The 25,666-nt window shown below is 41.1% G+C and overlaps 2 protein-coding genes across 8 annotated transcripts; one reads left to right on the top strand and one right to left on the bottom strand.

Moving 5' to 3' along the window:
- The first annotated feature begins 1,835 nt into the window (after window positions 1–1,835).
- Window positions 1,836–7,186, top strand: C3H6orf120 (chromosome 3 C6orf120 homolog). 4 transcript variants are annotated; one of them, XM_071806340.1, is made up of 3 exons: window positions 1,836–2,254; window positions 3,042–3,160; window positions 3,950–7,186. In XM_071806340.1, exon 3 carries the CDS (start codon window positions 3,995–3,997, stop codon window positions 4,550–4,552), a length of 558 nt encoding a protein of 185 aa, XP_071662441.1. In that variant the 5' UTR covers window positions 1,836–2,254; window positions 3,042–3,160; window positions 3,950–3,994; the 3' UTR covers window positions 4,553–7,186. The 4 variants fall into 4 exon arrangements, with proteins under 4 accessions (XP_071662441.1, XP_071662440.1, XP_065691785.1 ...); XM_071806339.1 differs by having other exon boundaries at window positions 3,042–3,174; XM_065835713.2 differs by lacking the exon at window positions 3,042–3,160.
- PHF10 (PHD finger protein 10) lies at window positions 5,700–24,805 on the bottom strand. Of its 4 annotated transcripts, none has more exons than XM_065835708.2 (12): window positions 24,170–24,805; window positions 21,484–21,590; window positions 20,828–20,958; window positions 19,925–20,008; window positions 18,433–18,566; window positions 18,168–18,317; window positions 16,851–16,960; window positions 15,192–15,345; window positions 12,620–12,775; window positions 7,813–7,921; window positions 7,337–7,525; window positions 5,700–5,921 (listed from the first exon to the last, which is right to left on the bottom strand). In XM_065835708.2, exons 1-12 carry the CDS (start codon window positions 24,788–24,790, stop codon window positions 5,836–5,838), a joined length of 2,031 nt encoding a protein of 676 aa, XP_065691780.2. In that variant the 5' UTR covers window positions 24,791–24,805; the 3' UTR covers window positions 5,700–5,835. The 4 variants fall into 4 exon arrangements, with proteins under 4 accessions (XP_065691780.2, XP_065691781.2, XP_065691778.2 ...); XM_065835709.2 differs by having other exon boundaries at window positions 19,925–20,002; XM_065835706.2 differs by lacking the exon at window positions 12,620–12,775.
- Window positions 24,806–25,666: the final 861 nt, after the last annotated feature.

Raw genomic sequence — 25,666 nt, 5'->3', positions numbered from 1 at the left:
ACCTGATCTAGTGAAAGATGTCCCTGCCCACTACATGGTCTTTGAAGGCCCTTTCCAACCCAAAGAATTCTTTAGTTCTATGATGCAGCAGGACAGTGGCCACCAGCCCATAACAGTGCATGGAGCAGAATCACCAATAATTAAAATAAAACCCATGCTCTCACCAAGTTTGTGGACAATGCCAAATAGGGCGGAGCAGTCCCCATGGTGGCAGTCAGGGCTGTCAGTGAGAGGGAGTTGTCAGGCAGGAGAAACAAGCTGATGAGAATCTTGTGGAGTTCAACAAGAGCAAGTGGAGAATCCTGCATCTAGCATGAAGTGGCCCCATTCAACAGGACAGACTGGAGGATGGCCGACTGGGAAGCAGGTCCGCAGAAAAGCATCTGGAGATCCTGCTGGACAAGCTGAATATGAGCCACCACTGCAGCAGAGACAGACAGCTGCATCCTGGGCTGTATCAGTAAGAGTCCCCAGGAGTGATCCTTGCCCTCCATTTGGCCACATGTAAGACCATATCTGCAGTACTGTGTCCAGCTTTGGGGTTGTTGGTACAAGGATATTGACATGATGGAGTGAGTCCAGTAGAGGGCAATCAAGGTGGTCAGGGGGCTGGAGAAGTTAATGTACAGGGAGAGGCTGAGAGATCAGGGCCTCTTGAGCCTCAAGAAGCAGCAGCTGAGGCTCCATTGCTGTCTATAACTACATAATCAGAGAACACAGGGAAGATGGAGCTAGTTTCTTGTCAGAGGTGCACAGTGCTAAGTCAAGCTAGAGTCTGGGAAAACCCAGTCAGATATCAAGATTTTAATTTATTTTTTTTTTAAACATCATGAGTGTGGTTGAATACTAAAATAAGTTTCTGAAGAGAGGTTGTGGATCTCTATCTTTGGAGTTGTCCAAGACCCTGAGCCAGTAAAAATCAATCTGATTGAGAACAATTCAGACTGGTGTGGATGAAATTAGATTTCTCTAATTTTAGCATTTCATTGTGAAAAATGCTTAGTGTGTTGTAGAAAAATCCACATATTCCATCACTCAACATCTCACCATCCTCCTCAATTGTGTCATCCATAATCCAGAATTTACAACTAAGCAAATCTTTCTTTACTGGACTTACAAGTGTGTGGTGCTCTGAAGCCATTCTCTCCCCCACTGCCCCCCAACACAGCCCCTCTGACAACCCATCAAAGCTTTAACCTTGCCTGGCCACAGTCCAGGTAGCTCCTGAAGGCCAGGCTGACCACTGCCCTGACACGACACAGACATGGCCACAGACCTGGCCTGCTCCCAGGCAAAGCTTCTACCCACCCTGGCAGATCCCAGCCTGCAACACTCTCGCCCTTTCCGTGGGGACCCCCACCCCAGCCGTGCCCTGAATCCACAGCACGACCCCCGGCACTCCCATCTGCCCACACAGGCCCCGCCGCCGCCTGCAACGGCCGCAGTTGCTGCCCTCCCGGTACACCCAGACCGAGCAGAGGGGCCTGCTGACACAGTGCAAGGTCCCCCCGCTTTGGCCATCAATAATATAAGCACCGAACTCCGCCACAGCCCCCCGGCCCGAGGGAGCACAACCGCAGGCTCCGGAGTAGGGCCGTTCCGACAGCACAGCAAACGACGCCAGCCGGGGGACGCGCAGATCTCAGACGCTGCCAGGCGCTGCCGCGGGCAGTCGGAACCCAGGCAGGGACGCGCAGCACGCCCACCGCAGCGCCCGACGCAGGGCGGGCTGTACGAGGTGCTCCCGTTGCCATGACGGCGACCCCGCCCCCGCCGCCCGCTCTCGCGATAGCAGTGCGGAGCGGGGCCGCCACCGGCTGGGAGGGGGACGGGCAAAGGCTGGGCGGCGACAGGAGCGCTTGGCGGCAGCGGCGGCGAGTGGCGTGCGCCGCGCTCGGCTGCGAGGGGGCGGCGCGGAGGCCTCACCTCCTCTACCCAGCCCCCGCCGCTGGCAGCCGCCTGGCGCCAGCTGCTGGGCCAGTCGCCGCCGGTGCGGCTCCCGGGACGAGAGGGGGAGCGGCGAGGCGGGAGGGACAGCGCTCTGCCCTGCCTACTGGCTTCTCAGGGGCGGCCTCCGCGCCCGCCCGCCTCCTGTCGGCCGCCGGGCTGTCCCGGGGCCCACCCGGGCCCGCCTCAGCCCGCCCTGGGGAGGGCTTTGCCCGCGGCGCCCCGGCCGCGCCGCGCTGCCGCACGTCCGCGAAGCCTGCTGCTCCGCCTCGCCGTGGCCTCGCCGTTGCCCCGTGGCGGGTCGGAGGTGAGCTGCGCTCCGGCCCTCGCTCGGTGAGGGAACGCCGGAACCGTCCGTGTCCGTCGGTGCCGGTCATCGCGCCGCTTGCTGTGCCGCCCGCGGGGCCCCGGGTTGGCAGGGTCAGTCCGCGTTCGTCCGAGCCGGTAGCTGCTTTCAGCCGCTGTCCCGCCCGCGGGGAGAGAGGGAGCGGAGGTGGGCAGAGGCGCTCGTGGCTCTGTCCAAGGTCTCCCGAAATCGCCTCTGCTTCCCAGTGCTGTTAGAGCCCCAGAATGCTTCCTCTGTCCCCAGGTAACTTCATTATTTTCTGCTCAGTTGGGGAGCTCTTCCTGTTCCTCGAATGTTTCATCAGCACTTCAGTTTAGAAGTGGCAGAGAGTAAGTCCCCTGATACAGGGAGACAAGAGGCAGAAGAGAATTCTTTTCCTGTCACTATTGGGGAAAGGGGGCGGGGGGGGTGTCAGCCTGGCAGGTTCTGCAAGTGCTGTGCTTCTTTTATGCTGTATTTGCAGAATTGTGGCCTTGCGGTATAGAGGCCTCCAGGGCAGAACACTTGGAACTACAAAAATATCTGTTTAACTGTAAAACTTCTAAGGTTTAAGTGACATCTCAGTGGAAGTAATGCAGTTTGTTTTGATGCTAGCAGGGTACAAAACAACTAACTGGTAGCCTCTATGTTTAAGATAATTGTAGTGTTGTTATGGAAGGAAGGAGAGGATGAAAATCTTCATCTGAAACATGAAAGCATTTATACTTGTGGCTCCTATACTTACCCGTGATTTGCATATCAAATTCAGCCAGCTGTATGCTTTGGAAGACTTCACCAAGGATTGGAGCTTGCTTCTTTGTATGCGCACACTTAGTGCGACTGTTAAAGGACTGGAGTGCTGCCGGCATGCTCAGGCGACTCAACTGGGTGTGTGCAACAAGGTGGGAAAGGGTACAAGAGTGTTAATTTTGAAAGCAATCCTTTCCATCTCCCCTTTGCTTCTGTAACTTCATCCTTCTGTTTTGTAAGCAAGTGCTGTAAAGAGCTGAGCATTTATATGGTAAGAAAATCTTCAGGAAAGTAAGTGCATTTTTTCAGGGAAAATATGCCAAGTTTAGTCCTAGAAACAATCCACACAGCAGAATTAATGTGTTATCTCACTAGATAACTTTTTAATTCTAACTCCATTCCCACTGCAAGTCAGAAGGCATACTGCCTCAATGCATACATCCGGATTTGCACCTTTACTGTCTTCTGAAGTTGAGGGGATGGGAGAAAAAAAAGGATGCTCTAAATACCTGATACAAAGTTAAGCTTCTTCAGGCATGCAAAAGCCTTATTTTTTACTGTTTTTTTCTAAACTGAGGCTAAAATCATTATTGGGTTTCAGCTCTTCTGCGTATCTGTCAGATTTGGCATGCATGCAAGTACAATGAAGCTGAAGTCTCTGTGTCAGTTCCAGATGAAAGAACACCTGCTTGATTAATTTCTGTTTAACTTCGTTAAGAAATTCAAGCTATTTTAATCCTACAGAGTTCTGAATCTTAGCAACAGTTGTTGTTACTACTACAAAAGAAGAAAATGTAATGACAATTCTTAACTGAAGTTGCCTGTGTATGGACTAGAGGGGATTTCTACAAATTATCAAATTTAAAAAAATCAGTTCATTCCAGGAATGGAATATGCTAAAATCTGAATTATGTTTTGTGTTCACAGGGTAGTACACAGAACACAAGAATAATCTGAATAGAGGTTAAGATCATGGCAGCACGCTGGAGAAGAATCCTGACAATATTTGTGGCAGCTCAAGTACTATTTGTGGTAAATACCTTTGAGGAAGAGGATGTTCCTGAAGAATGGATTCTTCTTCATGTTGTTCAAGGTCAGATTGGAGCAGGAAATTACAGCTATTTGAGACTAAATCACGAGGGAAAGATAGTACTTCAGATGCAGAGTTTAAAAGGTGATGCAGACTTGTATGTATCTGACATGACGCTTCACCCCAGCTTTGACGAATATGAGTTACAGTCTGTAACTTGCGGCCAAGATGTCGTCCACGTCCCTGCGCATTTCCGCCGCCCCGTGGGAATAGGGATTTACGGTCACCCCTCTCACCTGGAGAGCGAGTTTGAAATGAAAGTGTATTATGATCGAACAGTTGTACAGTATCCATTTGGTGAGGCTTCCTACAACCCTGAGGAGATGGAGGCAAACCAGAAGTACTCACAGTCTACAGAAGATGAATCTCAGGATGAGGAGTCTGTTTTCTGGACTATACTTATTGGAATCTTGAAATTAATACTTGAAATTCTTTTTTAAAATTGATACACACTGGACTAAATCACACTTCAGCCTGTGAAATTGAACGTGAATGACTTGCTGTAATATTTGTTGTTTCCTGAAGAGGTATTCAGGTTACTTTTCCTACACCATAAAGGAAGTGGGGGGGAAAAAGCCATATTTAATTTTATATTGTAAATCCCTCCACTGAGTATTTGCAGTGTTCTTTGGAGATCAGAGGCTTAAAATGAATGTACAGTTGGGATCTCGTTAAATTAACTTTAAACAGGTGCTTAGGAAAATTAACTCCAATTCAGTGTTTTCTATCCTTTTTTTATAAAGAAAAGTAAAATAACAAACTGCTGCACTTCAGTGTTGCCTCTCAACTTAAGAGCATATTGAAAATCCATTCCTTTTCTGAACAAGTATCTCCAGTAAAACTAATTAGCAATGGCTTTTGTATATATCCAAGTTAAGGAGCCTAATGTAAAGGAAGAAAAAAAGCAATCAATCACCTAAGGGGATAGATGATCTATATTTTGACTGCTTATGTTCTACATCAAGTCAACCATCTGTCAAGCAGAGGTCTGTCCAGTCACTCATCACCTCTTCAAATCCATGACCTGAAATCAAGTGCATGTTACTTCTTCACTGTTACCGAAGGGAGAGTGAGCCTTCAGCTGTTGTTACTTGTCAATATGACATTTTCATTCTTTGTTAAAAGCAACACAGCATATAGTATCTTATCTCGAACTTGAGAGGTGTTTTCTTATACCTCCCTTTATAGCTTTTTGTGATTTTTTTTTTTTTTAGTACATCTTTATGAATGTGATTGGCTTGCAAAGAAAATTTGCTGAAAGGAATTCACAGTACATCATAAGAAGATCAGGTCACGTCCACTCTTCCTTGAAAGTTAGTTATTCCAGGAGTATTTCTTGCTTTGGTTGAGTCTTTTAAAAGAACCAGTTGCTATGCAAATAGTGTGTATTTAAACTGCTCTGTAATCGTCTTTTCACAGAGCCTACTGATGATGTACATGTACATTACTATAATTTTATAGAAAGGGTGCATGTACAATTTAGATTTCATTACTGAAACCCTTCTCTTTTTAAGTGAGAATTTGGCTTGTCTGTCTCTGTCTAGACATCTTATAGGACATGATTAGTCACTTGTATCACAAAAAAAATCATATAGCCAAAATTAAAAGTTTATTTGGTAAAAAGAAAAGTGGTATTGTTCCTCTTAAGAGTGGTTGGTTAAATAGCACCAAAGTATCACTTTGATTTGTGCAGTTAAGTTTCGAACAGCAAATTGGGGTTTTTTTAGCCCTCCTTGCTGTTTTTCCCCCTTCTTCCTCCTCTTCTGGGTACAGGAGGGTCTTTCTGACAACAATCACAAATCCAGCGACCTAAGAAAAGAAAGTTATCAGTTATTGGGAAACTACCTTTGTTACTCATCCAGTTATGCACCTTTTACCATTCTAATACATGCTTATCTATTTGCAGTACTTCCTTTAATGTAAACAACCAGTGCTTTTCTTTCAAATGTAAGCATATTTTCTAAAAGGTATCGAAAACAGCATGTAAAATTCATCCTCCATTACAGACTCATTACATGTAACAGCTGCCTACACTGATATTTATGGACCTCAAGAAGTGCCAGCACTGCTAAAGAGGTGGTTATTAGGAAAGAACTTGACCACTGATGAGTTTGCAAGTTGTATTTTCATGTGAATGACCACGGTTTGAAGTTATGGGCACTTAGAGTAGAAGCAAACAGCAGTTGGGAAATGTTTGCTTTTCTGCCACAGGTACCAGGGTCCCGTTCCCCAAACCAGGGTCAGTTATTTCAGCGCAGTCAGGCAGCATGGATTAAACTGCTAGCAGGGGTTCATCGCCAAGCTTGGGCTAAACTTATTTATCAAGGGAACAAATAAAGGGTTGAACGAAGAACAGAAGCATTTTACTGTTTATATTACAACAGCTGGAATCATAAAGGCTGCTTTGGTAATTTTATAGTTTTGTAGGCTTATAATCCATTTTGTTTAGACTCTGTCCTTAGGTCAGCGTGAAAGTGAGCCACAGAACCACCCGTGCTTCCCAAAATGGGAATGGACGGTGCATTTGAAGTGCTGTAGTTACAGGCAATACTGTCACTGTAGAACTTGCAGCCACTGAATGCTTATTCATGAACTAACCCACCACGGGTTTAGTATTACATGACAACCAACAGTTCTACCATTTTTTTTCTTGACACTGCCTTGAGTTGGCCAGCTGATAAGAGTGACCACGTAATTTAAAGGTACAGGCTGCCTGGCATCTATGTACTTCACTTCCAGCTTTGATGTTTAAGAAAAACTTAGGAAGGGATTTAAATAGGTGTTTACAAATACTGAGCATACTTTTAAATTTAGAAACTGAAATAACAGCACAAACACTTTATTAATGTGAAAGCTATATCCAGCAATATGCAGCAATACAGCCTCTTTACAGATTTCTTTTAAGGGAACAGGTAATTATTCTCAGTATTCTGTGGATATGGGAAAAAAAACCACCTAGTTCTGAGAGAGTCTGTTCAGATTCTGTTGTAAAAGCCAATTTTATTTCCTGTACAGGAATTGCCAGGTTAAACTGTGCACAACCAAATATACAGAAATAAAGCTTATTAAAAAGATTGGGTCCTACAGTGTGAATGTTGCTTACTCCTACCCTTCTCACTTGTTTTAAACTGTACTTTCAAAAGCAATGCATATATTAATTCTTACAGAGAAAGCCCAGTACTCAGAGGATGGCGGAAGGGAACAATTAACTCTTACTGTATTACCTGAAGGGAGAGCGTCAAGCCCCACACAGAAAGTGTGATAACCACGATCACATACATCACAGAACATCATTTCTTCTTCATGGTGAGGCTGTCCACATATAATGCATGTTTTACACTCCATACATTGCCAAGGATAAGTCTTAATCATAGCAACAAGCTCCGGGGTCATATCAAGGCAAGAGGGGTGGCCTAGATTAAAACCAATATTATTACTTTTGTGTCTGAAACGAAATGTAGAATTAGTTAGACTGTTTGCTTTTACAGATGCCGAAAGTTCAGCTCACCTCCTGGTGAGGTCCCACAGCGCATGGCCCGTGCGAGTACATGTAATGTTAGATAGAGATGGAGTCGTAACCAAGGAGAGAAAAGGCAACTGAACTGTTGGTAGACAACTGTAGTACACTACGTATTTCCACAAAAAGATCTGTCAAACAAACTCCCTTCGGAATCTGCTTAGTGTATATGCAGATACTTACCACTGTTGTCACACTGGGAGCAATGTATAAGAGCTTCAGGTTTTCCTTTCTTGTTGGACTCCTTACCCTTCAGACAAATTCCACATATAGCATTTGGAATGACCTTTGGCTGGAAGGGCAGAAGAGGGCTATAAATTCATTCCAGAAGAATTCACAGATCTAACAGGAAATGTCATATATCTCCTTAACTCTTAAAATTAATGAACTGTTATGATGTGTGACCCTTAAAACATATGACAATAACTGATGAGCAGCAGCATTGAAATACATCATAGATTTCCTACATAAAATTTTGCATTTGGCACATGTAGCAAGTTATATGTAAATCAAATTGAAGAAAAAGCATGTACTCACTTTTTCCTATGAATTCATCAGCTAAGATACCCCTCAATGTAAATTAAATGTGACATACCATTAAAAAAATTCAGTATTTATTTTCAATATAGAATACTTCTTCATGAATCTCCATGTAGATTTCCTTTTATGGAAGAAATTAAATAAAACTTTCCATTTGCATTACATTTGTCCCCAGTCATAGAGAATTAACTACAAAAGCAACAAACTTGGATTTTTGTCTGTTTTCTTTCAAAATACCCAGTTAGCTATGCTGTACACAGCTGTATCTGTTTTGCCCTTCTTTTTGTATCTAGTCATAATTGCTGTAAGAAATACACACCCTGGTATTTAACTGCAGTTTTACATTAATAATCTTTCTTAAGTGATCATCTGGAGTGTATTTGGAGCCATGAGATCGATTTAAAAGGTAAGAGAGAAATAGCAGGCTGTTAAAATGAGTAACATTTATGTATGTTTTGTGTGTCCCAACCCAAGAGATGCACCAATGGAGTTGTATCCTGATGAGGACCAAGGAAGAAGTAAGGCATTACAGATTTCAGAAACATTTCAGTAGTTATATTTTTGAACTTTGACCTCTGCATCATGAAATTAGTGAGAAATGTGGTTTGAAATTACCATAGTACTCACTGATGTTAAATCCACTAGTGCCAGAGTTTTAAAAAAAATTTTGCTGCAAAGATGGAGCTACAAGAGGGAGTTCAAGGCATACCCTGTTTTCTAAGGAACTGAATGGCTCATCAGCAAAAGAGGAGAGTCCCAGTCAACTACCAACCACATGTGGGGAGAAGAACGAAATTTCATTGTAAAATAAATTTTTAAAACCTGAAAACTATATATGAAAAAAAAATACTGAAAACTTCTGCAATACAACGTATCTTTAAGCGTGTTTATTTCCCCATCCATTTTTTGGTTGCACCTAGCAAGGTAATTAATATCTTGACTCATGTTTTCTGAATTTTTCAATCCGCTTTTTAAGTTAAAACATGGCTACAGTCTGCTTCAAATTGTCTGGTCTAAAGAGTTTTATTTAAGAAAACAAAACACCATACCAGATGTTTATAGGTAACTTCCTTCAAAAGATGACAGAGGCATTCATACTTTTTGTTTTTGCTTATTTATTTTAAAAAAGCAGAGTCAACCTGTTTTATACATAAATATAATAAAACAATAAAAGAAGTCTAACATTCACAAACATCTCTACAAAATAATAAATATAATGGAAGCAAAACCACACATAAACTCTTTTACTGTTAACTATTCTATGTGTCCTACACGTATACATTTATACCCTGCTCCTCCCAACAAAAGTGGCACATGCTTAAACCTTGTCAGTGTGGCAGCATTTACCCTTCCGTTGTTTAGGCTACATTCTAATTTTTTTTTAGTTGTGTTTTTATCTATTTCTAAGTAAACCAAACCTTTCTAGAATAGCAAGTGCACTTTTCTAATCAGAATTCTAGTTTGTTAAAGATTTGTATTTTACTGCCTTTCAAGTACAGCAGCATACTCCCTTGTGCTCCAGCAAAACTAAAGTGAGCTACTTTTCAATCACTGTACCTGTGTTAGGAATATGTGCAGTTAACACACAATTCTAAAGTTAGACACTGATATAGATGCATTTATTAACAATGCTTCCATATATTCTTACTTCACTCAATTGTGTTCATTAGAAATCGTGCATGTTGGGGGGTGAGAATCACAGCCTATTAGTAATAAAGTTCCAACAGTATGGAAGTATTTTTACAAAAATGAAAATTAAAAAAAAAAAGCAAAACTATTCACATTTCAAACAAGTTCAAGTTCTACCACCATAAATGGCTTTTAGAAATGCTATGAAAATGTCTATCAAATCCAAATGGGATGTCATAATACCCCATCTGATTAGAGTAAATTTTGCTTTCTACGTCCTCATCTTACTGGGATAAGGAAGGGAGGGGAAATTAATGGAGGGTCAAAATGATGACTGCCTGCTCTGTAAGTTTTCACTTTCATGCTGCTGTGGTGCAGGTCTCAAAGTAAGCATTCCAACTACACCATTTTTATAAGGTCCTATTCTGAATGCAAAGCGTTCCATTTTCATATACAGTGACCTGAAAAAGAAGTGTGGCAAAATAGTTTCTCAATACATTTCAGTTTTATGTGCAAAAAATATCCTGTACTTTTAACAGTACCCTGTGTGTGCAATTGTCATAGCCAGTCCTGCAACAACAAAGACTCGCTACTTATAACATGACAAAATGTAAAACACATGTGAATCGTTCTTTGTTAAAGAACCAACAATAAAAATGGCTCCATATAAAATACATTATTTCTTTTACTCAAAAATAAGTCAGTGGAAATGCGTGAATCCTGTAATATTCATAATGTATCTGTAACTATATATTTGCACGTTGATGCCATAGCAATTATCCTTCAATTTCAACTACATATAACCAAAAGATTACTGTCCTACAAAAATAGTCAAATATTAGAGAACAATACAGATCAAAAGTATTACAAAGATTGAGAATTCACAGGGACAACATTTAAAATCAGTTAAGCCTTCAGCCCGAAGTGCCTTAATATTTAGGCACATATGGTATATCATTATCTGGTGGTTTTATATAACAACAAACAACAATCTTTCTGTCCTATCAGTTAAAAGAGCTCATGTAATTGGGTTTACTGAAAGCGTTTAAATGTTCCCACAAACATGAAAGCAAATCCTCCCACCCTCCCAACACCTCATCACCACCTTTTATTTATCAACAGCCTGATGGCCGATACAAGCAGGGTAGGCTGACATTGCAAAGATGTGGCACTGTAAGTTTACAGTAATACATTTGTTACTAACACAATTCTGAACCAAGAAGTAATTGCTACGGGGATCCATTTTCAAAATGCAATGCTGTACACTACCATTATTCTTCTACAATTAGAAGTTCAGAACTTTGCAAAAAAGTTCTGCTCCACCAGTCCTCTCTCTATGCACTTGTAAGGCCATTAAATAGACTGAACTAACCGAACACTCAGGCATCTCACAGCTAAGTTAAACTTCTGTAAACCAGTGGCACACAATCTCTAATGTCAAGTTAAACAAAGCCAAAAAAAATTCAAGCTCCATTTTTGGATTTCATGTTCATGGGAATATCAGCATGCATTCTGTGTCTACAATAACTTGTAAAGTTACATATAAAAAAATATACATATGGTACCACAGTCAAAATCTCCATAGTTTGCATATTTCTTAATAAATTCCTGAAAAGAGAAAACGCAACTAGAGCTCACTATCTGTTACGAACTTGTACAGATACCGTATGCAGAGAAAATTTATCAAAGCTGTCTAATTCCTGCTGGAAATTAGCTTCTTAAGGTTAGTGTTTATTTACTGTTAACTTGGTAAATACAAATAGTAAATATTTATCAATATAAAATACAAGCCATCAACACCTCACTTTTGCTGAGACAGTTTCTCAGTGTGCATGATCTTGTCACTGAGAAAGATTTTCCTTTTTCCATGTCTCTTAACAAGCATTCCTGATTGCTAAATACTGAAGTCTATCTTAATGTAGTGTTTTCCCTCTTTATGGGTCTATTCAATGGAAAATTCCTTTCAGCAGAACAGGACTAGGCAATAATGTGCTTTGAAAGTGTTATATACAGATCCTCTCTTAGTATGCAGAATAATTACAAAAAATGCATGTCAATTCTCATTTCTTCTGAGAAGTATTTTTATCTTAATATTATTTTTTATCTTAAATTCTGAAATTATTATGCAGTAACACTGATGATTTGGGTTTTAGGTTTGGCAATCACTGCTTGACAGCTGAAATGCCTTAATAACCTCGAGTTTTTAGCTTGGATAAAAGCATATTGCCCACAAACATTTCTACATAGTATGAACTGCACAAAAAGCTATTCTCCATATATTGTTGAAATGGTTACATAGTGTTGCCTATACAACTGTAGTAAGCTTCTTGCCTTCCATCCTGTGCATTGTTACACTTCAGGATGAAAGGCTGTATTTAAGATGAACATCATAACAATATGTTCAGTGACACAGCTGCACTTTACAGCACTGATCTCTTGGTATGCTGCCATACTGAACAGTAGAAAAAAATAATGGATACTGAATGCTAGTTTTGAACTGGTAAGTAATTCTCACTTCTATGTTAAGGCAGACAGAAAGCTGCAGAGTTCCAATGATAAACCCACAATGGACTTTTCTGGTGTTACTGACTGGGAATCTGGAAGTTAACAGAAACAGAGGCCACTGTATTGCTAGAGTAAAGGAAAGTCCCACATGAAATAAAAGCAAAAAGGAAGTAAGGAAGCAAACAGATGGAGCGCACAACAGGAGAGCAGCTAGTGAAGTACAGCAAGCAGAAGTTCCATATTATTGAATAAAACCAAATATTTCAGGGAGAGGCTCATCAAGAAAGAAGTTCAGTCAGGGGCTCTTTTCTTCTGCCTTGTACCCAGGAACTGATTTGGATAATACAGAACGTTTGGAACCATCTTTTCTTGGAGTAGCACTTTTGTCTCTTGTTTTTTGTCTTCCCTGAAAAGAATCCTCCTGGTTGTCTGTGGCGCAATCACCTTCAGATACATTGCCAGACGAATTGTCCTATAATAAAAATACCATAGCTATTTTTTTTATTTTTTTGTGTAGACAGACAAGTCTTTCCTATGCCTTAGAGCCAACTGAGAAGGATATGTTTTTCCTTCTGCAAAAGCATGGGGTACAACACAATCTAGAACATCTTTGCTCATAATCTTCATTATTTATTTTTTTTCTCATGCTAAGACACTGGCATCAGCAAAAGTACTCATGTCTTGCAATTGGTTTTGACACCAGAATGGGGAGCATAACAGTGTAATTCTTTGAACCATTTTCCTTCAAAAGTCAGCAAGAAATCCACTATATGCAAGATGTTGTTTACAAAATAAAGGGCCAGCAAAAAGTTTAAAGTGCCCTTGCCATGCTTTTAAAGTGTATTACAAGATAGCACTGCCTTGAATTAAACATGTGAAGGTTTTTTTTTTTCTGCCACCCTCATCTGTTACTTTCACCAGGAACAATCTAAATATTTCATTTGGATTGCAGCACAAGAATGCCAAAGGCAAAACACGTTTTGGTATTTAATACAGTACTAAACAACGTAATTTATGCTGCAGTTATATCCCCCATTTTGAGGAATGGGGAGACTGGAAAGCAGGGAAGAGGTTCAAAGATGGTGAGATTGATATAAGCATAATTAAGAGCAGCAGCACAAGATTTTTCCCAGAGAAGTGTTAATTAGGGCCTTCAAAAAGCTCCAGAATAAAGCAGTATGATTAAACATATTTATTACAACAAAAACGAAAAGGCCAAGTAACAACGGTGCCCTACAGTAAAAGGCACTCTGTACAAACATAGTAGTAATCAGACTATGCCCCAGGGCCTAAAATTAAAACAGACAAAACAGACACAGGGCAAAGGAGGAATGTAACACAAAAGTAATACAAACCATGACAAAAAAAAATTGTATATTTCACTGTTATTTTAGGGGCATGGTTATTTAGGACAGGTTCATTAAAACACTGGAACAGGAAAATTGCTACCTGACTCCAGCAATGGGGATGTCATAAAGGAAAAAGCATAAAACATATTGTAGGACTCACCATGGAGATCTGACTAATGGTGGGTAGCCCAAAACTGCAGAAAAAAAAGCCTGACAACTGCCCAACTTTGTGTTCAACAGGTATTTTTCCTGAACACTATGCTCCAACAACTAGCAAAGAACCTCTACTCCCATAGTCAAACCCACTTCACAGGAGTCTCATTTTTTATTTTCCCTACACTTTTCCAACACAAGGACAACATTTTCCATTTTGCATTCTGCCACAAAAATGACTTCTAAACTTCTGTGGAAAATGAAAGGATAGTCTGCTCAGTCTAGTTATTTTACCATTGATGAGAATTGAAGCCAGTGAAAATTGAACTGAGAAGAAATAGTTAAAGATCAACTGTAAAAAAATGGACTATGATTACATCAAAGTCTTAGGTTCATATTTAGTATGCTAAGTTTATATGTTGGCTTTCTGCGCCGCCCCCCCCCCCCCCCGCAAAAAAGACTGCAAGCAGAAAGAGTGTACAAACAGCTATCTCTCCCTTGTTAGGGTACAAGCTGACACCTGCCTTTATTCTTCAGTTATGAGTATCTTATGACTATCCAAACAAATTAAATGTTTATCTGGCAAAATTTAGCATTATATATACCCACATTCTAACATGTTTATCAATTGAACTAGAAACTGTTAAATGCACCTGTGATTTTACATTCCATTTCTCTAACTTCTGGAAGGTGGTTGTCACCAACATACTAACTACACCAGTATGCCACTGGTTCATTTTTACTTGGACAGCTCATCTGAAGCTCAAATGCTCTTCAGCTACTACTATGAAGGTAGGTATGTCAAAGTTTCCCTTAACTTCCAGTAACAGGTAATTTTCCATTTGCATAAATGGAATGTAAACATCTTTTTAAAGATGTATTGTAAAGCAAAAAATCAGTGCTTTTTACTTTAAATTGTAATAAAGTAATTTTTTCTGTATTGAGTACTTTTTGCTTCATCACAAGAAGAAAAAGTTATCAACATCTTTGCTTCAGTGATAAGATTCTGCAGGACTTAAATAGCAAAATATGCTGCAATCTGAACTACAGTGTTCATTCCCCTCAGAAACACTAGCAGCTTTGCCCTGGGGAAAAGGGCATAACTAAGAGCTGCAAGTTAACAAAGATTCTTGAGATTTCTTTAAAAAGAAGGAAGAAAGGGCCTGAGGTTCCAAGTATTGGTTTAATTTACTTTAAAAATGGAGCAAAATGGAAAGCCAGAGAGCAATGTTATAAAATAAAGAGAAGTACTAAAAAGGAAATATTTTTACTTTATGATTCTCCTTCAATTTGCAAATGCTCAAGATTCTACAAAGGAATTACCGAAACTAACAAAAGTGAAGGCAAAGGATTTTTTTGTTGAAGAATACTTTTAATTTGTCTCACCGAATTGCCTTTGGTTTTCCGTTTTTCATCGCCTCGCCCTTCCTCTGCATCATCAGAATCTCCATCACTGTCTAATGCAGGTAGCTCTGGATCCAAAGGAGGTTCATAAAGAGCTGTGTTTAATGGCAAGTAACGAAGTTCATCTGGAGAGTATCTTAAGTTAAAAAAAAATAATAATCCATTTGTACTTCATGCATAAATACTAAGTAACACAGCATATATGGACTTCAATGTCAACCAGTAAGAAAAGCTGCTTTTTTCCAGGAAGCCGCATAAAAACATGCAGCTCTGAAAACATAGGAAACACACTAATTTATCCTAACAAATGTAATACCACCTAGGACTTGTCATCTTTGTATAGCAGGTATTTGTGGAACACAAGAAGAATATATTTGCAGTGTTCCAAACCTACATCATCATAAAAGGCCACTTGAACCTCTAAAAGTTTTTAATCAATCCAGGTTACTATGTCCAGCAGACTATACTTTGTTTATAAATGTACAGTATCCACCTAGCATGTGTACAACAATTCTAATCCAGGGCACACAAAAAGCAAGGGTACAAAGCAAAGCAAGTAAAGATTATAGCTGTATGTCTGAGTTACTTGGTCACTGAAGAACAAAAAATGCAAATAAAAATGTAATTTCAGAAGAATGTGAAGATCTAATCACATTGCTCATAGCCAGATACAGCTTCACATGTGTAATCCTCTACTATCAAGGACAAGAATTGTAAGAGGTACGATATTATTTTGATGCCTGTTTTGAAAGGTTATGTCCTCCATTAAGAAGGACAAGCAGCTTCACTTGCAGCCAAGTGCAAAACAAAGAAGATATCTAGCATTTCAATTTATTTAGAAGATATCTAATAATTCAATTAATTTAATAAAATTCAAGTCCTTCAAGAATGCCCTGTAACATGCAAATTTGGGATGGGCTGTACACACACATACTGGAATGAGCAAGGCATATGCAGATGAAGAGCTTCTTTAAAGAAAACCGCATTTATAGGATGAGCATATCTCTGTTGTACAGATAGTAAGACTTAGGCAAAATTTTTCAAATCAGTATGTGATTGTCAAATGGGAACATGCCACCAATAGAGTCCTAAATTTGTGTAGACAGTCAAGTACACATTTGCCATAAAATACAAAGATCCAACTACTAATACCTTTCTCTCTGACTCACAAATGCAACATTAAACTTGGCCCACAAGACCAGTTGTGGTTTTAAGTTATAAACTTTCTAAAAATTTTTAAAAGGACAGTAAGACTCTCACATAGAAAACATCCAATCAGAAGCCAGCATTACAACATTCTGATACAGCAACACTAACCTCAGCACACACGCAGAGGCGAATGATAAGTAAACACATGCAAGGGGCAGGAGTGAAATCAGTGTCTCCTTCTACCACAGCAAGTATCTGAGCAGGCCACGTTTCAGGCATCGCAATACATCAGCAGAGACAATAACTCTTGCAGCCAGTAATGTTTTGTTGACAAAAGCTGTCATGCTATGCATCTATTAGACTAGCAAGTGTCTCAAGCAAAAAATTAATTCAAAACCTTATAGTCAGTACACTGAAACATTTTCCATCTGCTAGATGTAGAGAAAACAGATCAGTACAACAGAATCTGCAGTTAGGATGCTTATAAAATACCTTTTGTAGTACTCCTGGAACTGGCCGGGTATGAGAGCCACTGGATAAGGACTAACCTTTGTTCTCTCTGTAGGCAAGATTTTGTATTTTCCTTGAGGCACCTGGATAATCTGTATTGTTTAATGCAAAACAATGAAGTTTTCATTTCAAATACAAAATTTTGAATCTTCCTTACCCTCTAACTTGCCCCCTTCCCCTCATAAATTTATTTTAACTAGCCAAACTCTCCCTTTTATTGAGTTGTAACAGCTACCCAGGTTCTCCTGTGGGGAATCCAATTAGCTAAAATGGTAAGAAATACCACCCACAACACAGTGTTACGGATTAAGTCCTATCAGTAGGTGTCTAGTGAGCAAAACAAATATTACTTCCAACAGTGTACTATGCAAAATCATTTAAAAATTCACATCTAACAACTAAAACAGTAAACATTAACTTCTGTGACTAGCATCTTCAGCATGAATTATCATCGCTATGCCATATTGGTAGCAGGTAGCAAGAATATGCCCATCTAATCCTGAAACCATACTGTAGTCTCAAAAAATCTCATTAAAATGCACATACATGAAAAGGAGAAGCTTACACAGAGGTCTTCTTTCCCTTAGAGAAATAAAAGAAAAAAAAAAAACTAAACCCCAACCCTATCCATTTTCTTGTCTCTAACATGGGGCAATACCAGAAAAATGTTAATTTTCCTTAATAGATTGTCACATAGTAATTCGCATAGAGAAAGTTTTTGCTCTACTGTCTCCACACAACCAGAACAGTTCTGCTCCAAAATGCCAGCTAATATTTTTTTTATGTCACACAGAGAAGCATGAAATATATATAATACAAAAACAGTGTTATACCTAACAAAAACAAGGGTATAAAATTGACCGGCAGCACTCTTTTATAGGATAGCTTACTTTTTAACTTCAGGTATTGTTCAGGCAAAATTTTGGAAGTATTCCAAAAAAAGACTTAGCCATTTATATGATTAGACACAATAGCAACAGAAGCTTTTTAGTAAGCTAAACATCCCTCTTAGTTTTAATCGGCAGGCCAAAGGTAAGACCACAAAGTAACACTGAAATTTCTAAAGCTTCCTGGGACAAGTATTTTCAAGTTAAAAGTGTTTACACTAAATATACTTGAGATTATTATTTTAGCAGTATTACCCATTTAACAGCAAAATTGTTTAAGACCCTACATGACTGAAACAAAAGAAATCAAAAGCCTAGATACTAAAATAGTTAAAATGGTACCATGACCAACTTTACTAAAACAAGCAAGTAGCTACCTATTGACATTAATAAGAAATTGAAATGTACCTACATGTGTTTGTAAATCGAAGTAGGCTCTTCTTTCTTCCATCCGCTCTCGGTTTAAATTACTGTTGAATTCTGCAGCTTTCTTGGCAGCTTTTTTAATATATTCTGGAACTTTACTGGCTTCTACTTTCTGTGTGTTCTGCTGCTGCATTTGCTAGAATAAAAATGATTTTATTAGTTCACACAGATTTCACTATCAGCTTGAGAACAGCCTTTTCTTATACTCCACATTACAGATCTGGTTCACTTAATGTATGCTAGTGACTTACTGAGTACTCTTTATAATGATCTGTTATTCGCTGACGTTCCTTCTCTTGCAGTATAACAGAATACTCAGCATGTTTGGCAGGGTATTCTTTAATCATAAGATCAATTACTTCATCGCTACGCAAAGCTGTTAGACCTAAAATAGATAAAAGTAATAATGATGTTACCTGGCAAAACTAACTGTAGGTTATTTTTATCCCACAACTCCCGATTTTGGTAGCTAAAGATAATAACCTGCTGTGCACAATGCTCTTCTCTCTCAAGGAGTGAAACTTGTGCCATTTAGCTTTCAAGGCTGACCAGGAATTTGCTTCTACCCAAAGAGGTAAGGCTCGTTTCTTTTCTTGTTACACCTACAGACCCCTTCACAATGATGCAGCCACCTACTAAACTTCCCTATGAGACAGAACCTCTGTTCTAAGTGGGACCTGGTCAACTGTTAGTTTCAGTTTCCAATATTGGTGAAGTGCTAGTTTCATTAATTTACAGAACCATAACTGAAATTACGATGTTTACACAACCTCTTCTATACAAATCAATGAAGAATCACTATGAGGGCAATTCAGAGCAGCAAACCACACAGACTCCTGACTCCTAATTAAAGTATTTGAAGTTCAGAAGCTGGAATGCTTCAGTTTGCAGCTACAAAGCAGAACTCCTCCTTGAAAGGTTCCAACACAACTAATCTCCAACCACTGACAAAAGAATGGAGGTTGACTTATGTTACTACCACTGATTAGAGATGCAACCTTAAAAAATTAGGACAGCTAACTCAGCACATATCTCTACTGGATAAATAAGGCAGAATATAGCATTTTGCTGTTCTCTCCCGCATATTTAAGTAGAAAAACAAACAAGCAAACAAAAAATTAGAGAGAGCTGGAAGGTGGGAAATAAAGGTGGTATACCAAACACTGCCAGTATACAAAATGAAACTATGTTTGTACAGCCCCAAGATACACAGAAAAAGATGCAGGAGGCACCATTTAATCTCTAATATGCTTCAAGTCACACGTATTAGCAGAGGAAGAGAAAAACACTTCAAGCTCTCTCAATGTAAGTCACAATGACATAATTCCATTTCAAGTACACTGAATGCTTTAATACACACCTTTCTAACTCCCAAAACATAAGCTGAACCACGATACACTACCGTTTGCTGAAATCCAACTTACTCACTAGAACAAGACTGACGTACTTTTTAATTTGAAAAATTATGGTGTTCTCCTTTCTAGGGGGAGAAAAGGGTTCTAAAAGTTAATTTACAACATAGAAGGGATTTTGTAAGTAATGAGAATAGATTCTTTTCTTTTTTTTAATAATCTTGAATACTGATACCTCATGGCAAATTTACACAAATATTACACAAAATATTATTTTGGAATTTACTTTTTAAGTTGAGTGACACAATTATTCTCTATCAAACTGAACCATATTTTAAGTGTGTCTTATTTCTAATATTGTAACAAAGACTTCAACAATTTGTTTTCTTACCTAGTGTGCACTGTGTCTCTGTAATAACATTTAGTTCTCTGAGGTAGAGTTTCTCCTTATGAGACAGATCTCGTCTTTCTAAATCTCCAAAGAAAACAAAGAACAGCAATAAAAATGTGTGCGGTTACTCAAACTCTCCCGTAAACAGTGCCAAAGTATTCTGACAACTTTATTTCCAGGCAGTGAGAGTCTGTATTATACTACTATTCCTACAAACAAAATAATTTTAAACATTAATTTTAAATTTACTATACACTGTAGGGACACGGTCAACTTTCCTGAGTACCCTGCCTGTAGTTATGATTTACAGAAATACTGAAGAAACCTGACATACGAGCACGGATGCAGAAAACGCTATCAAGCACTGAAGGTATTTTCCTTTTTTTTTTTTCTTTTAAAATGCCTTTAAAAAATAAATTCCACGACAGAAGAATCAGACTTGACAATTCTGAATAACGAAGGCTCAAATCCTAGAACTTCCCCAATTAATTTTTCAAAATTCTTCCACAGCGTAGAAACGTTGCCAGCTCAGGAAAAAGAACATAGCCATATCGCTATATAGTAGGAAATCATGAACAAAATACTTCAAAATAAAATTGAGATCAGTTTTCCAATGTTACTTGCTGATCTAACCCCCATATCAGACTTGTTCACAGACTTTCAGTGGCAATACCAAAAAGTCTAAAACTACTTCGAAAACCACAAGATACATCTTCCATATGCCAGTAACAAAAACAGAGAGTACAACATACATAATTCAGATCTGCTTTTGCCATGGTCTTTTTTTTTAATCAGTTGCCTCACACTATAGTCAAAGAGATACAGATTGCATCCAAACTGTATAAAGACCAAGATTTCTAGAAAACCAAACCAAAACAACAAACAACTTTTAAAAATAAATACCTGGATATTTTCTTTTAAATGATGTCACACCCAAATATTCACTGACTTGCTCCTGAAGCATATAGTACTCTCCTGTTTCATCGGGTGGCCACTTGTATTCTATCAAGTTTTCAGCAGGAAAATAGCTGTATCTAAGATCAATGTTAGAACAAATCAAAGAACCTTTAAAAGGAGTACTTACGTTTGAGAAATTCAACAATTTAATTGATTAATTAAATTATTTAGATCAATGAGCATCTACGAAGTTGGACCAGTACTTCAGAATGCATCCTGTTAACTCATTTCAAAATCACTTTGTTACACCCCACTTCACATATATTTCTCCAAAGCACTGTTCATCAATATGCTGAGGGACAAAACATGAAGAAAGGGACATCCATGATGCCAGACAGGACACGAGGAAAAACAGGTACTACAGTGTTAAAATTCATTCAAAAAATCTGTAATGTTATAAACCCACATTTTGTCGTTATAAAATAAAGGTCTTAAAATATGCTGCGAAAAAAAGACAGCTAGCTACTCATAGGTCATGGCCTCAATTTAGAAAGATATATGAAGAATATACAGCCAAAGAAAGAAGAGCTAATACTGAAGCATATTGAACAATACAATTAGACTAGCAATAAAAAAGTGGAAATTGTAAAAAATGATATTACCCGAGGTCCTGACTAGAAGTTTCACAGCTCCGAGAACTGTCCCCTGAGCCCATACGTCGTCTTTTGGATGGCTGGCTGCCATCATTGGAATTTTCTTCTGTGTCATCCTGAAAAGAAATGCAGAAAAATATTTAAAAAATTAAGAGTATTCAGCAGATAACATAAAGCATCAAAAAATATTGCAAGGCAATCCACAGTTTAAGAATACTTGAACTACTGCGCTATTTAATAACACTCTTTACAAACAACTCAGTTTCCACAGCAAACTATTATTTGCTGCAAACTAGCTGCATGACACATAGTGGCAGAGATGGAGAATTTAGTTGTTTCTTACCTGTTGCATAGGTGAAGCACTGAAAAGACAGAGCTGTGGCTCTGACCACCGATTTCATCGTTCTTGATGTAAACTACCTACAGCATCAGCATGGCCAGACAGCTGTAAGGACCCAGCAAACTTCCCTCATCAGTGGCAGTCAAAGACAAGAGTAATTCACTTACTCAGGCTATCTCTCAAAAGCAACAGCAACGGCAGAGCAAAAACACCAAGCCCTTGCTAAAAGCTGACGCTTATAAAATCAAGGGAAATACTACCTACTACCAAATGCAACACAGGAGTTTCCAGACATACAGTTAAAATAAAAGGAATGGTATACAGCTTACAAAATATATAATTACGGCAAGTGGCAAAAACTTTTGTGGGAGGGGAAAAAAAAGAAAAGAGAGAAAATGGAAGTTGTATAGCAACAGATACAGAGACAAATTTCATTTTCAGAACAAAGCTATTACAAGGAAACATTAAGAAGTTAACTTACAGGTGTCACTATTCAGATTTCATCAGATCTATATAAAGAAAGGGAATGAAGGGTGAAGAAAAAATTTTAAAAATAGAGTTCTGTAAAATCTAGGAGACCAATAATTTCATTCGCCTTCTTGTCCTTTTCACTGCTTTGTTGTCTAATAACGCTATCCAAGTCCTACCTAGTGCTCAGTATCAACAACTCTCAAAGTGTTCAGAGATCACCCTTGCATGATTATAACCGAGAAACAGAAGGCAGATGTATTCAAGTGAATCACCTATTGTGAACATCAGTAGAGGCAAGAAAAAGATAGTTCTTTAAGTAACCAAAATTCTGAAGTGGAGTAGTACGAAAGAATCATGTTTCACAACTTTTGTGAAAAGTTTAAGAATTAAACCTGTCAGAAATAAACAGATCAAGCCCACAACTATACTCATGTAGTAGATAACAATAAGAACAACTATTAAAGTAATGTGGCCTTAGCTAATATAACCTTAGCTAATGTTTTTCATTCTAGTACATTTTATGTATCACATGACCTTGTATATCCTTTCAAAATATTCCAGCAAATGAGAACACATTACTTTTGTTATGCATCATTTCACAGCAGTATAAACAAGCCAGGCCACGGGTAAAAAAATAGTCTCCTATATTTTTTGTTTATTTCATGTTTTACACAATTCTTTACATTTTTTCTTCCTTTACGGTATTACCTTTCATACCATGGAACAAAAACTTAAAAGTAAAACTTTATGAAACCATGCTTTCTTAACGCAGCTGCACTTAAAGAAGCAGGTAAGTAGCTAGTCTCTACTAGTACTACTAATAATACTATTTCCTAGTATTTCTGAGAAAACCCCGTATAAACTTTATTAGACAAACCAAGTAGCAATCCCAAATCAAACCAATATTGCACTACTTTGTGACAGCTGTGTCACAGCTATGTCTGTGTAGTTCATTCCTACTTCCCACATAAAACAATAACACACTCCAAACCTGTTTAACTACTAGACAAAAACATGAACAGGGCCAAGCCCATGCTTTGCTATACCACAGCTACGAGACTTTAAACATTTTTAAAAGACAGATCTCAATCTGGCAGTTAAGAGGAAGTGCCTTGCATCAGTTTCTCCTTTTGCTTTGACATTTTCTTTTATTCAATTCGATATCATTAAAAATATGAGCACCCATATCACAGGAGAGATAAATGTCCTCTATTTCCATCTCTGCTTTCTTATTTGCTGAAAACTTCAGCAAATTCAGTCACAGGCTCACAAACTAAAACACTCCAGGATAAGGTTATATTACGAATTCCTGGTACGTCTATCAACCAGAAAATCGATGTATCAATCCTCTATTATGCAATCGGAAAGCCTGAATTACCAAGATGTCTTCAAAAAGTAACTGCCGATCTGCAGACGAGCGTGGCTGCAGAAACAGCCAAGTACTTGGTGCTACAAGCCCAAGGAGTTCCCGGGAAGAGCGGGCACAATTTAGCAGGCCTACGCAGAACAGCCTGCGACTATACCCAAACTTTGCCGGGTGCGACGCTGAGGCGCTGCCAGCGGTGCCAAACGAGCCCCCACGCCATACCCGGGAAGGCGCGTAAGGACTTTTCGGGAGGAGGACAGCCCGGGCACCCCGAGGAGCCTCCTTCCCCCAGCCTCGGACACGCACTCGAACTTCGGCCCGGGGCGGCGGAGGGCGCCAAAGCTCAACAAGAGGCCGCCTGGATCCCCTGGGAGGTGTGAAGGGAGCCTTGGGGAAAGGGGGGTCAACGGCGCCCACGCCAGGGAACCGGGCGAGGCCTCCCGCCGCTGCGGCTGTTGCGTCGCAGCCCCGGGCCGCCGCGCTGGGCCCGCAGTTCCGCGGCCGCCGCCCGCTCTCACCTTCAAGGACTGGGCGCCGGGCGTGGCCGGGTCGCTGTCGCAGAGGCGCGGGGACAGGACGGCCGCCATGACCGCCGCGGGGGCCGCCGCCGGCTGGGCGAGGAGAAGCGCCGCCGCCGCGCGACCCGGCCTCGCGCCGCGCCCGGCTCCGCCCCCCCTTCCCCTGCGGGGGGTGGCAACGGCCCCTACCGGCCAGCTCGCGCACGAGTGCGGCGGCTCGCGCAGCTCCTGCTCCGCCCCCCTCCGGGCAGCCCGCGGCGACCCCGGCCCGCGTCTCCGGACGGGCACCCGGCCCGCCCCGCCGCTGCCAACTACGCCGCCGCGGGGGCCCAACGCCGGGGCCCCGCTGCCGCCGCTGCTGCTGCCGCCGCCGCGCCCTCCTCCTCCTGCCGCCGCTCGGGCGGCCGCGCGGCCCGGCCGCGAGCGCGGAGCCGAGCCGCCGCGGTAGCGCTTGGGCAGCAGCGCGGGGCGGAGGGGCAGCATCCCCCCGCCGTGGTTAGCGTCGAACGCCGTCGCCGCTGACCAGCGCGGGAGCTGGCACCCAGCAGGGCTGAGCTGCTCCGCCGCCAGGCTCCCGTCTCCGGGAACGTCAGCCGGGGACGAGCTACGTTTGTGAACCATCAGCCCCCGCAGGAGGGGTGTACGGGGGGCGGGGGGCGCACTCGGAGGAGCCGGCACGAGCGCGCTCGCCCCTGCGAGGGGGGCGCTTGAAGCCAGCCCCGCCGCTGCGCGGAAGCGCCGAGCCAGCTGCGCGCCGAAGGCGCCGCGCACCGCGTCCCGCTCCCGCAGCTACGGCCGGGCTAAGGCGGAGCGTGGTCCTCCCCGGCACGAGAGACCCTCGTCCCGCCAGCGCCGGGGCGGCGCGCACGCCCGCTCGCACGCGCGCAGCCGGGCTCCATGGCCGCGCACGGCCCCAGCTCCGGCGAACAAAGCGCTGAGCCGCTCCCCGGCAGGAGTCCCGGCCGCCGCCCCTAGGGGCTCGCCTCGCTGCGGGGGTGCGCCCACACACCCCCGGGACTTCAGACTGCTCCCCGGCCCTCGCGCTTTGCCCCTATTCGGCTCCAAAGGCGCTCAGACCCTAGCAGGCCAAGGGGCGTGTAGAAGCACCACCGCCCTGTCCGTGTCGGCACGCGTTTGCTATCAGCTATTAACAGTACAACTGACGCGGAAAAGGAATCGGCACTCCACTTCCACACACGGCAGTTTCAAAAGCACTTCACGTATCTGCTGGGGTCTTATTTTTCAAAATATAACAATTTCTATCCTTGCCAATTCTATGGACCAGCCATCAATAGCCTCATTACAGACCATTTTGTCCTCCTGCCTTTGCTGTCAGCAGCCACTCAAATAAAATTATCAATTCAACCAGTTTGGCACCGAAACACCAGCTTGAACACAGTTGATATTTAATGCGAATTTAAGGCCCAGGGAAGCTAAAGACTAAACTAACACTTCATTTGAGGCAAACAATTGGAAATCCACATAAATGTCTATGCA

This window comes from Patagioenas fasciata, chromosome 3, assembly GCF_037038585.1.
Source record: "Patagioenas fasciata isolate bPatFas1 chromosome 3, bPatFas1.hap1, whole genome shotgun sequence".
Lineage (NCBI taxonomy): Eukaryota > Metazoa > Chordata > Aves > Columbiformes > Columbidae > Patagioenas > Patagioenas fasciata.
Note: the sequence above shows the minus strand (reverse complement) of the source record. Positions and strands in the feature narration are given on the sequence as shown.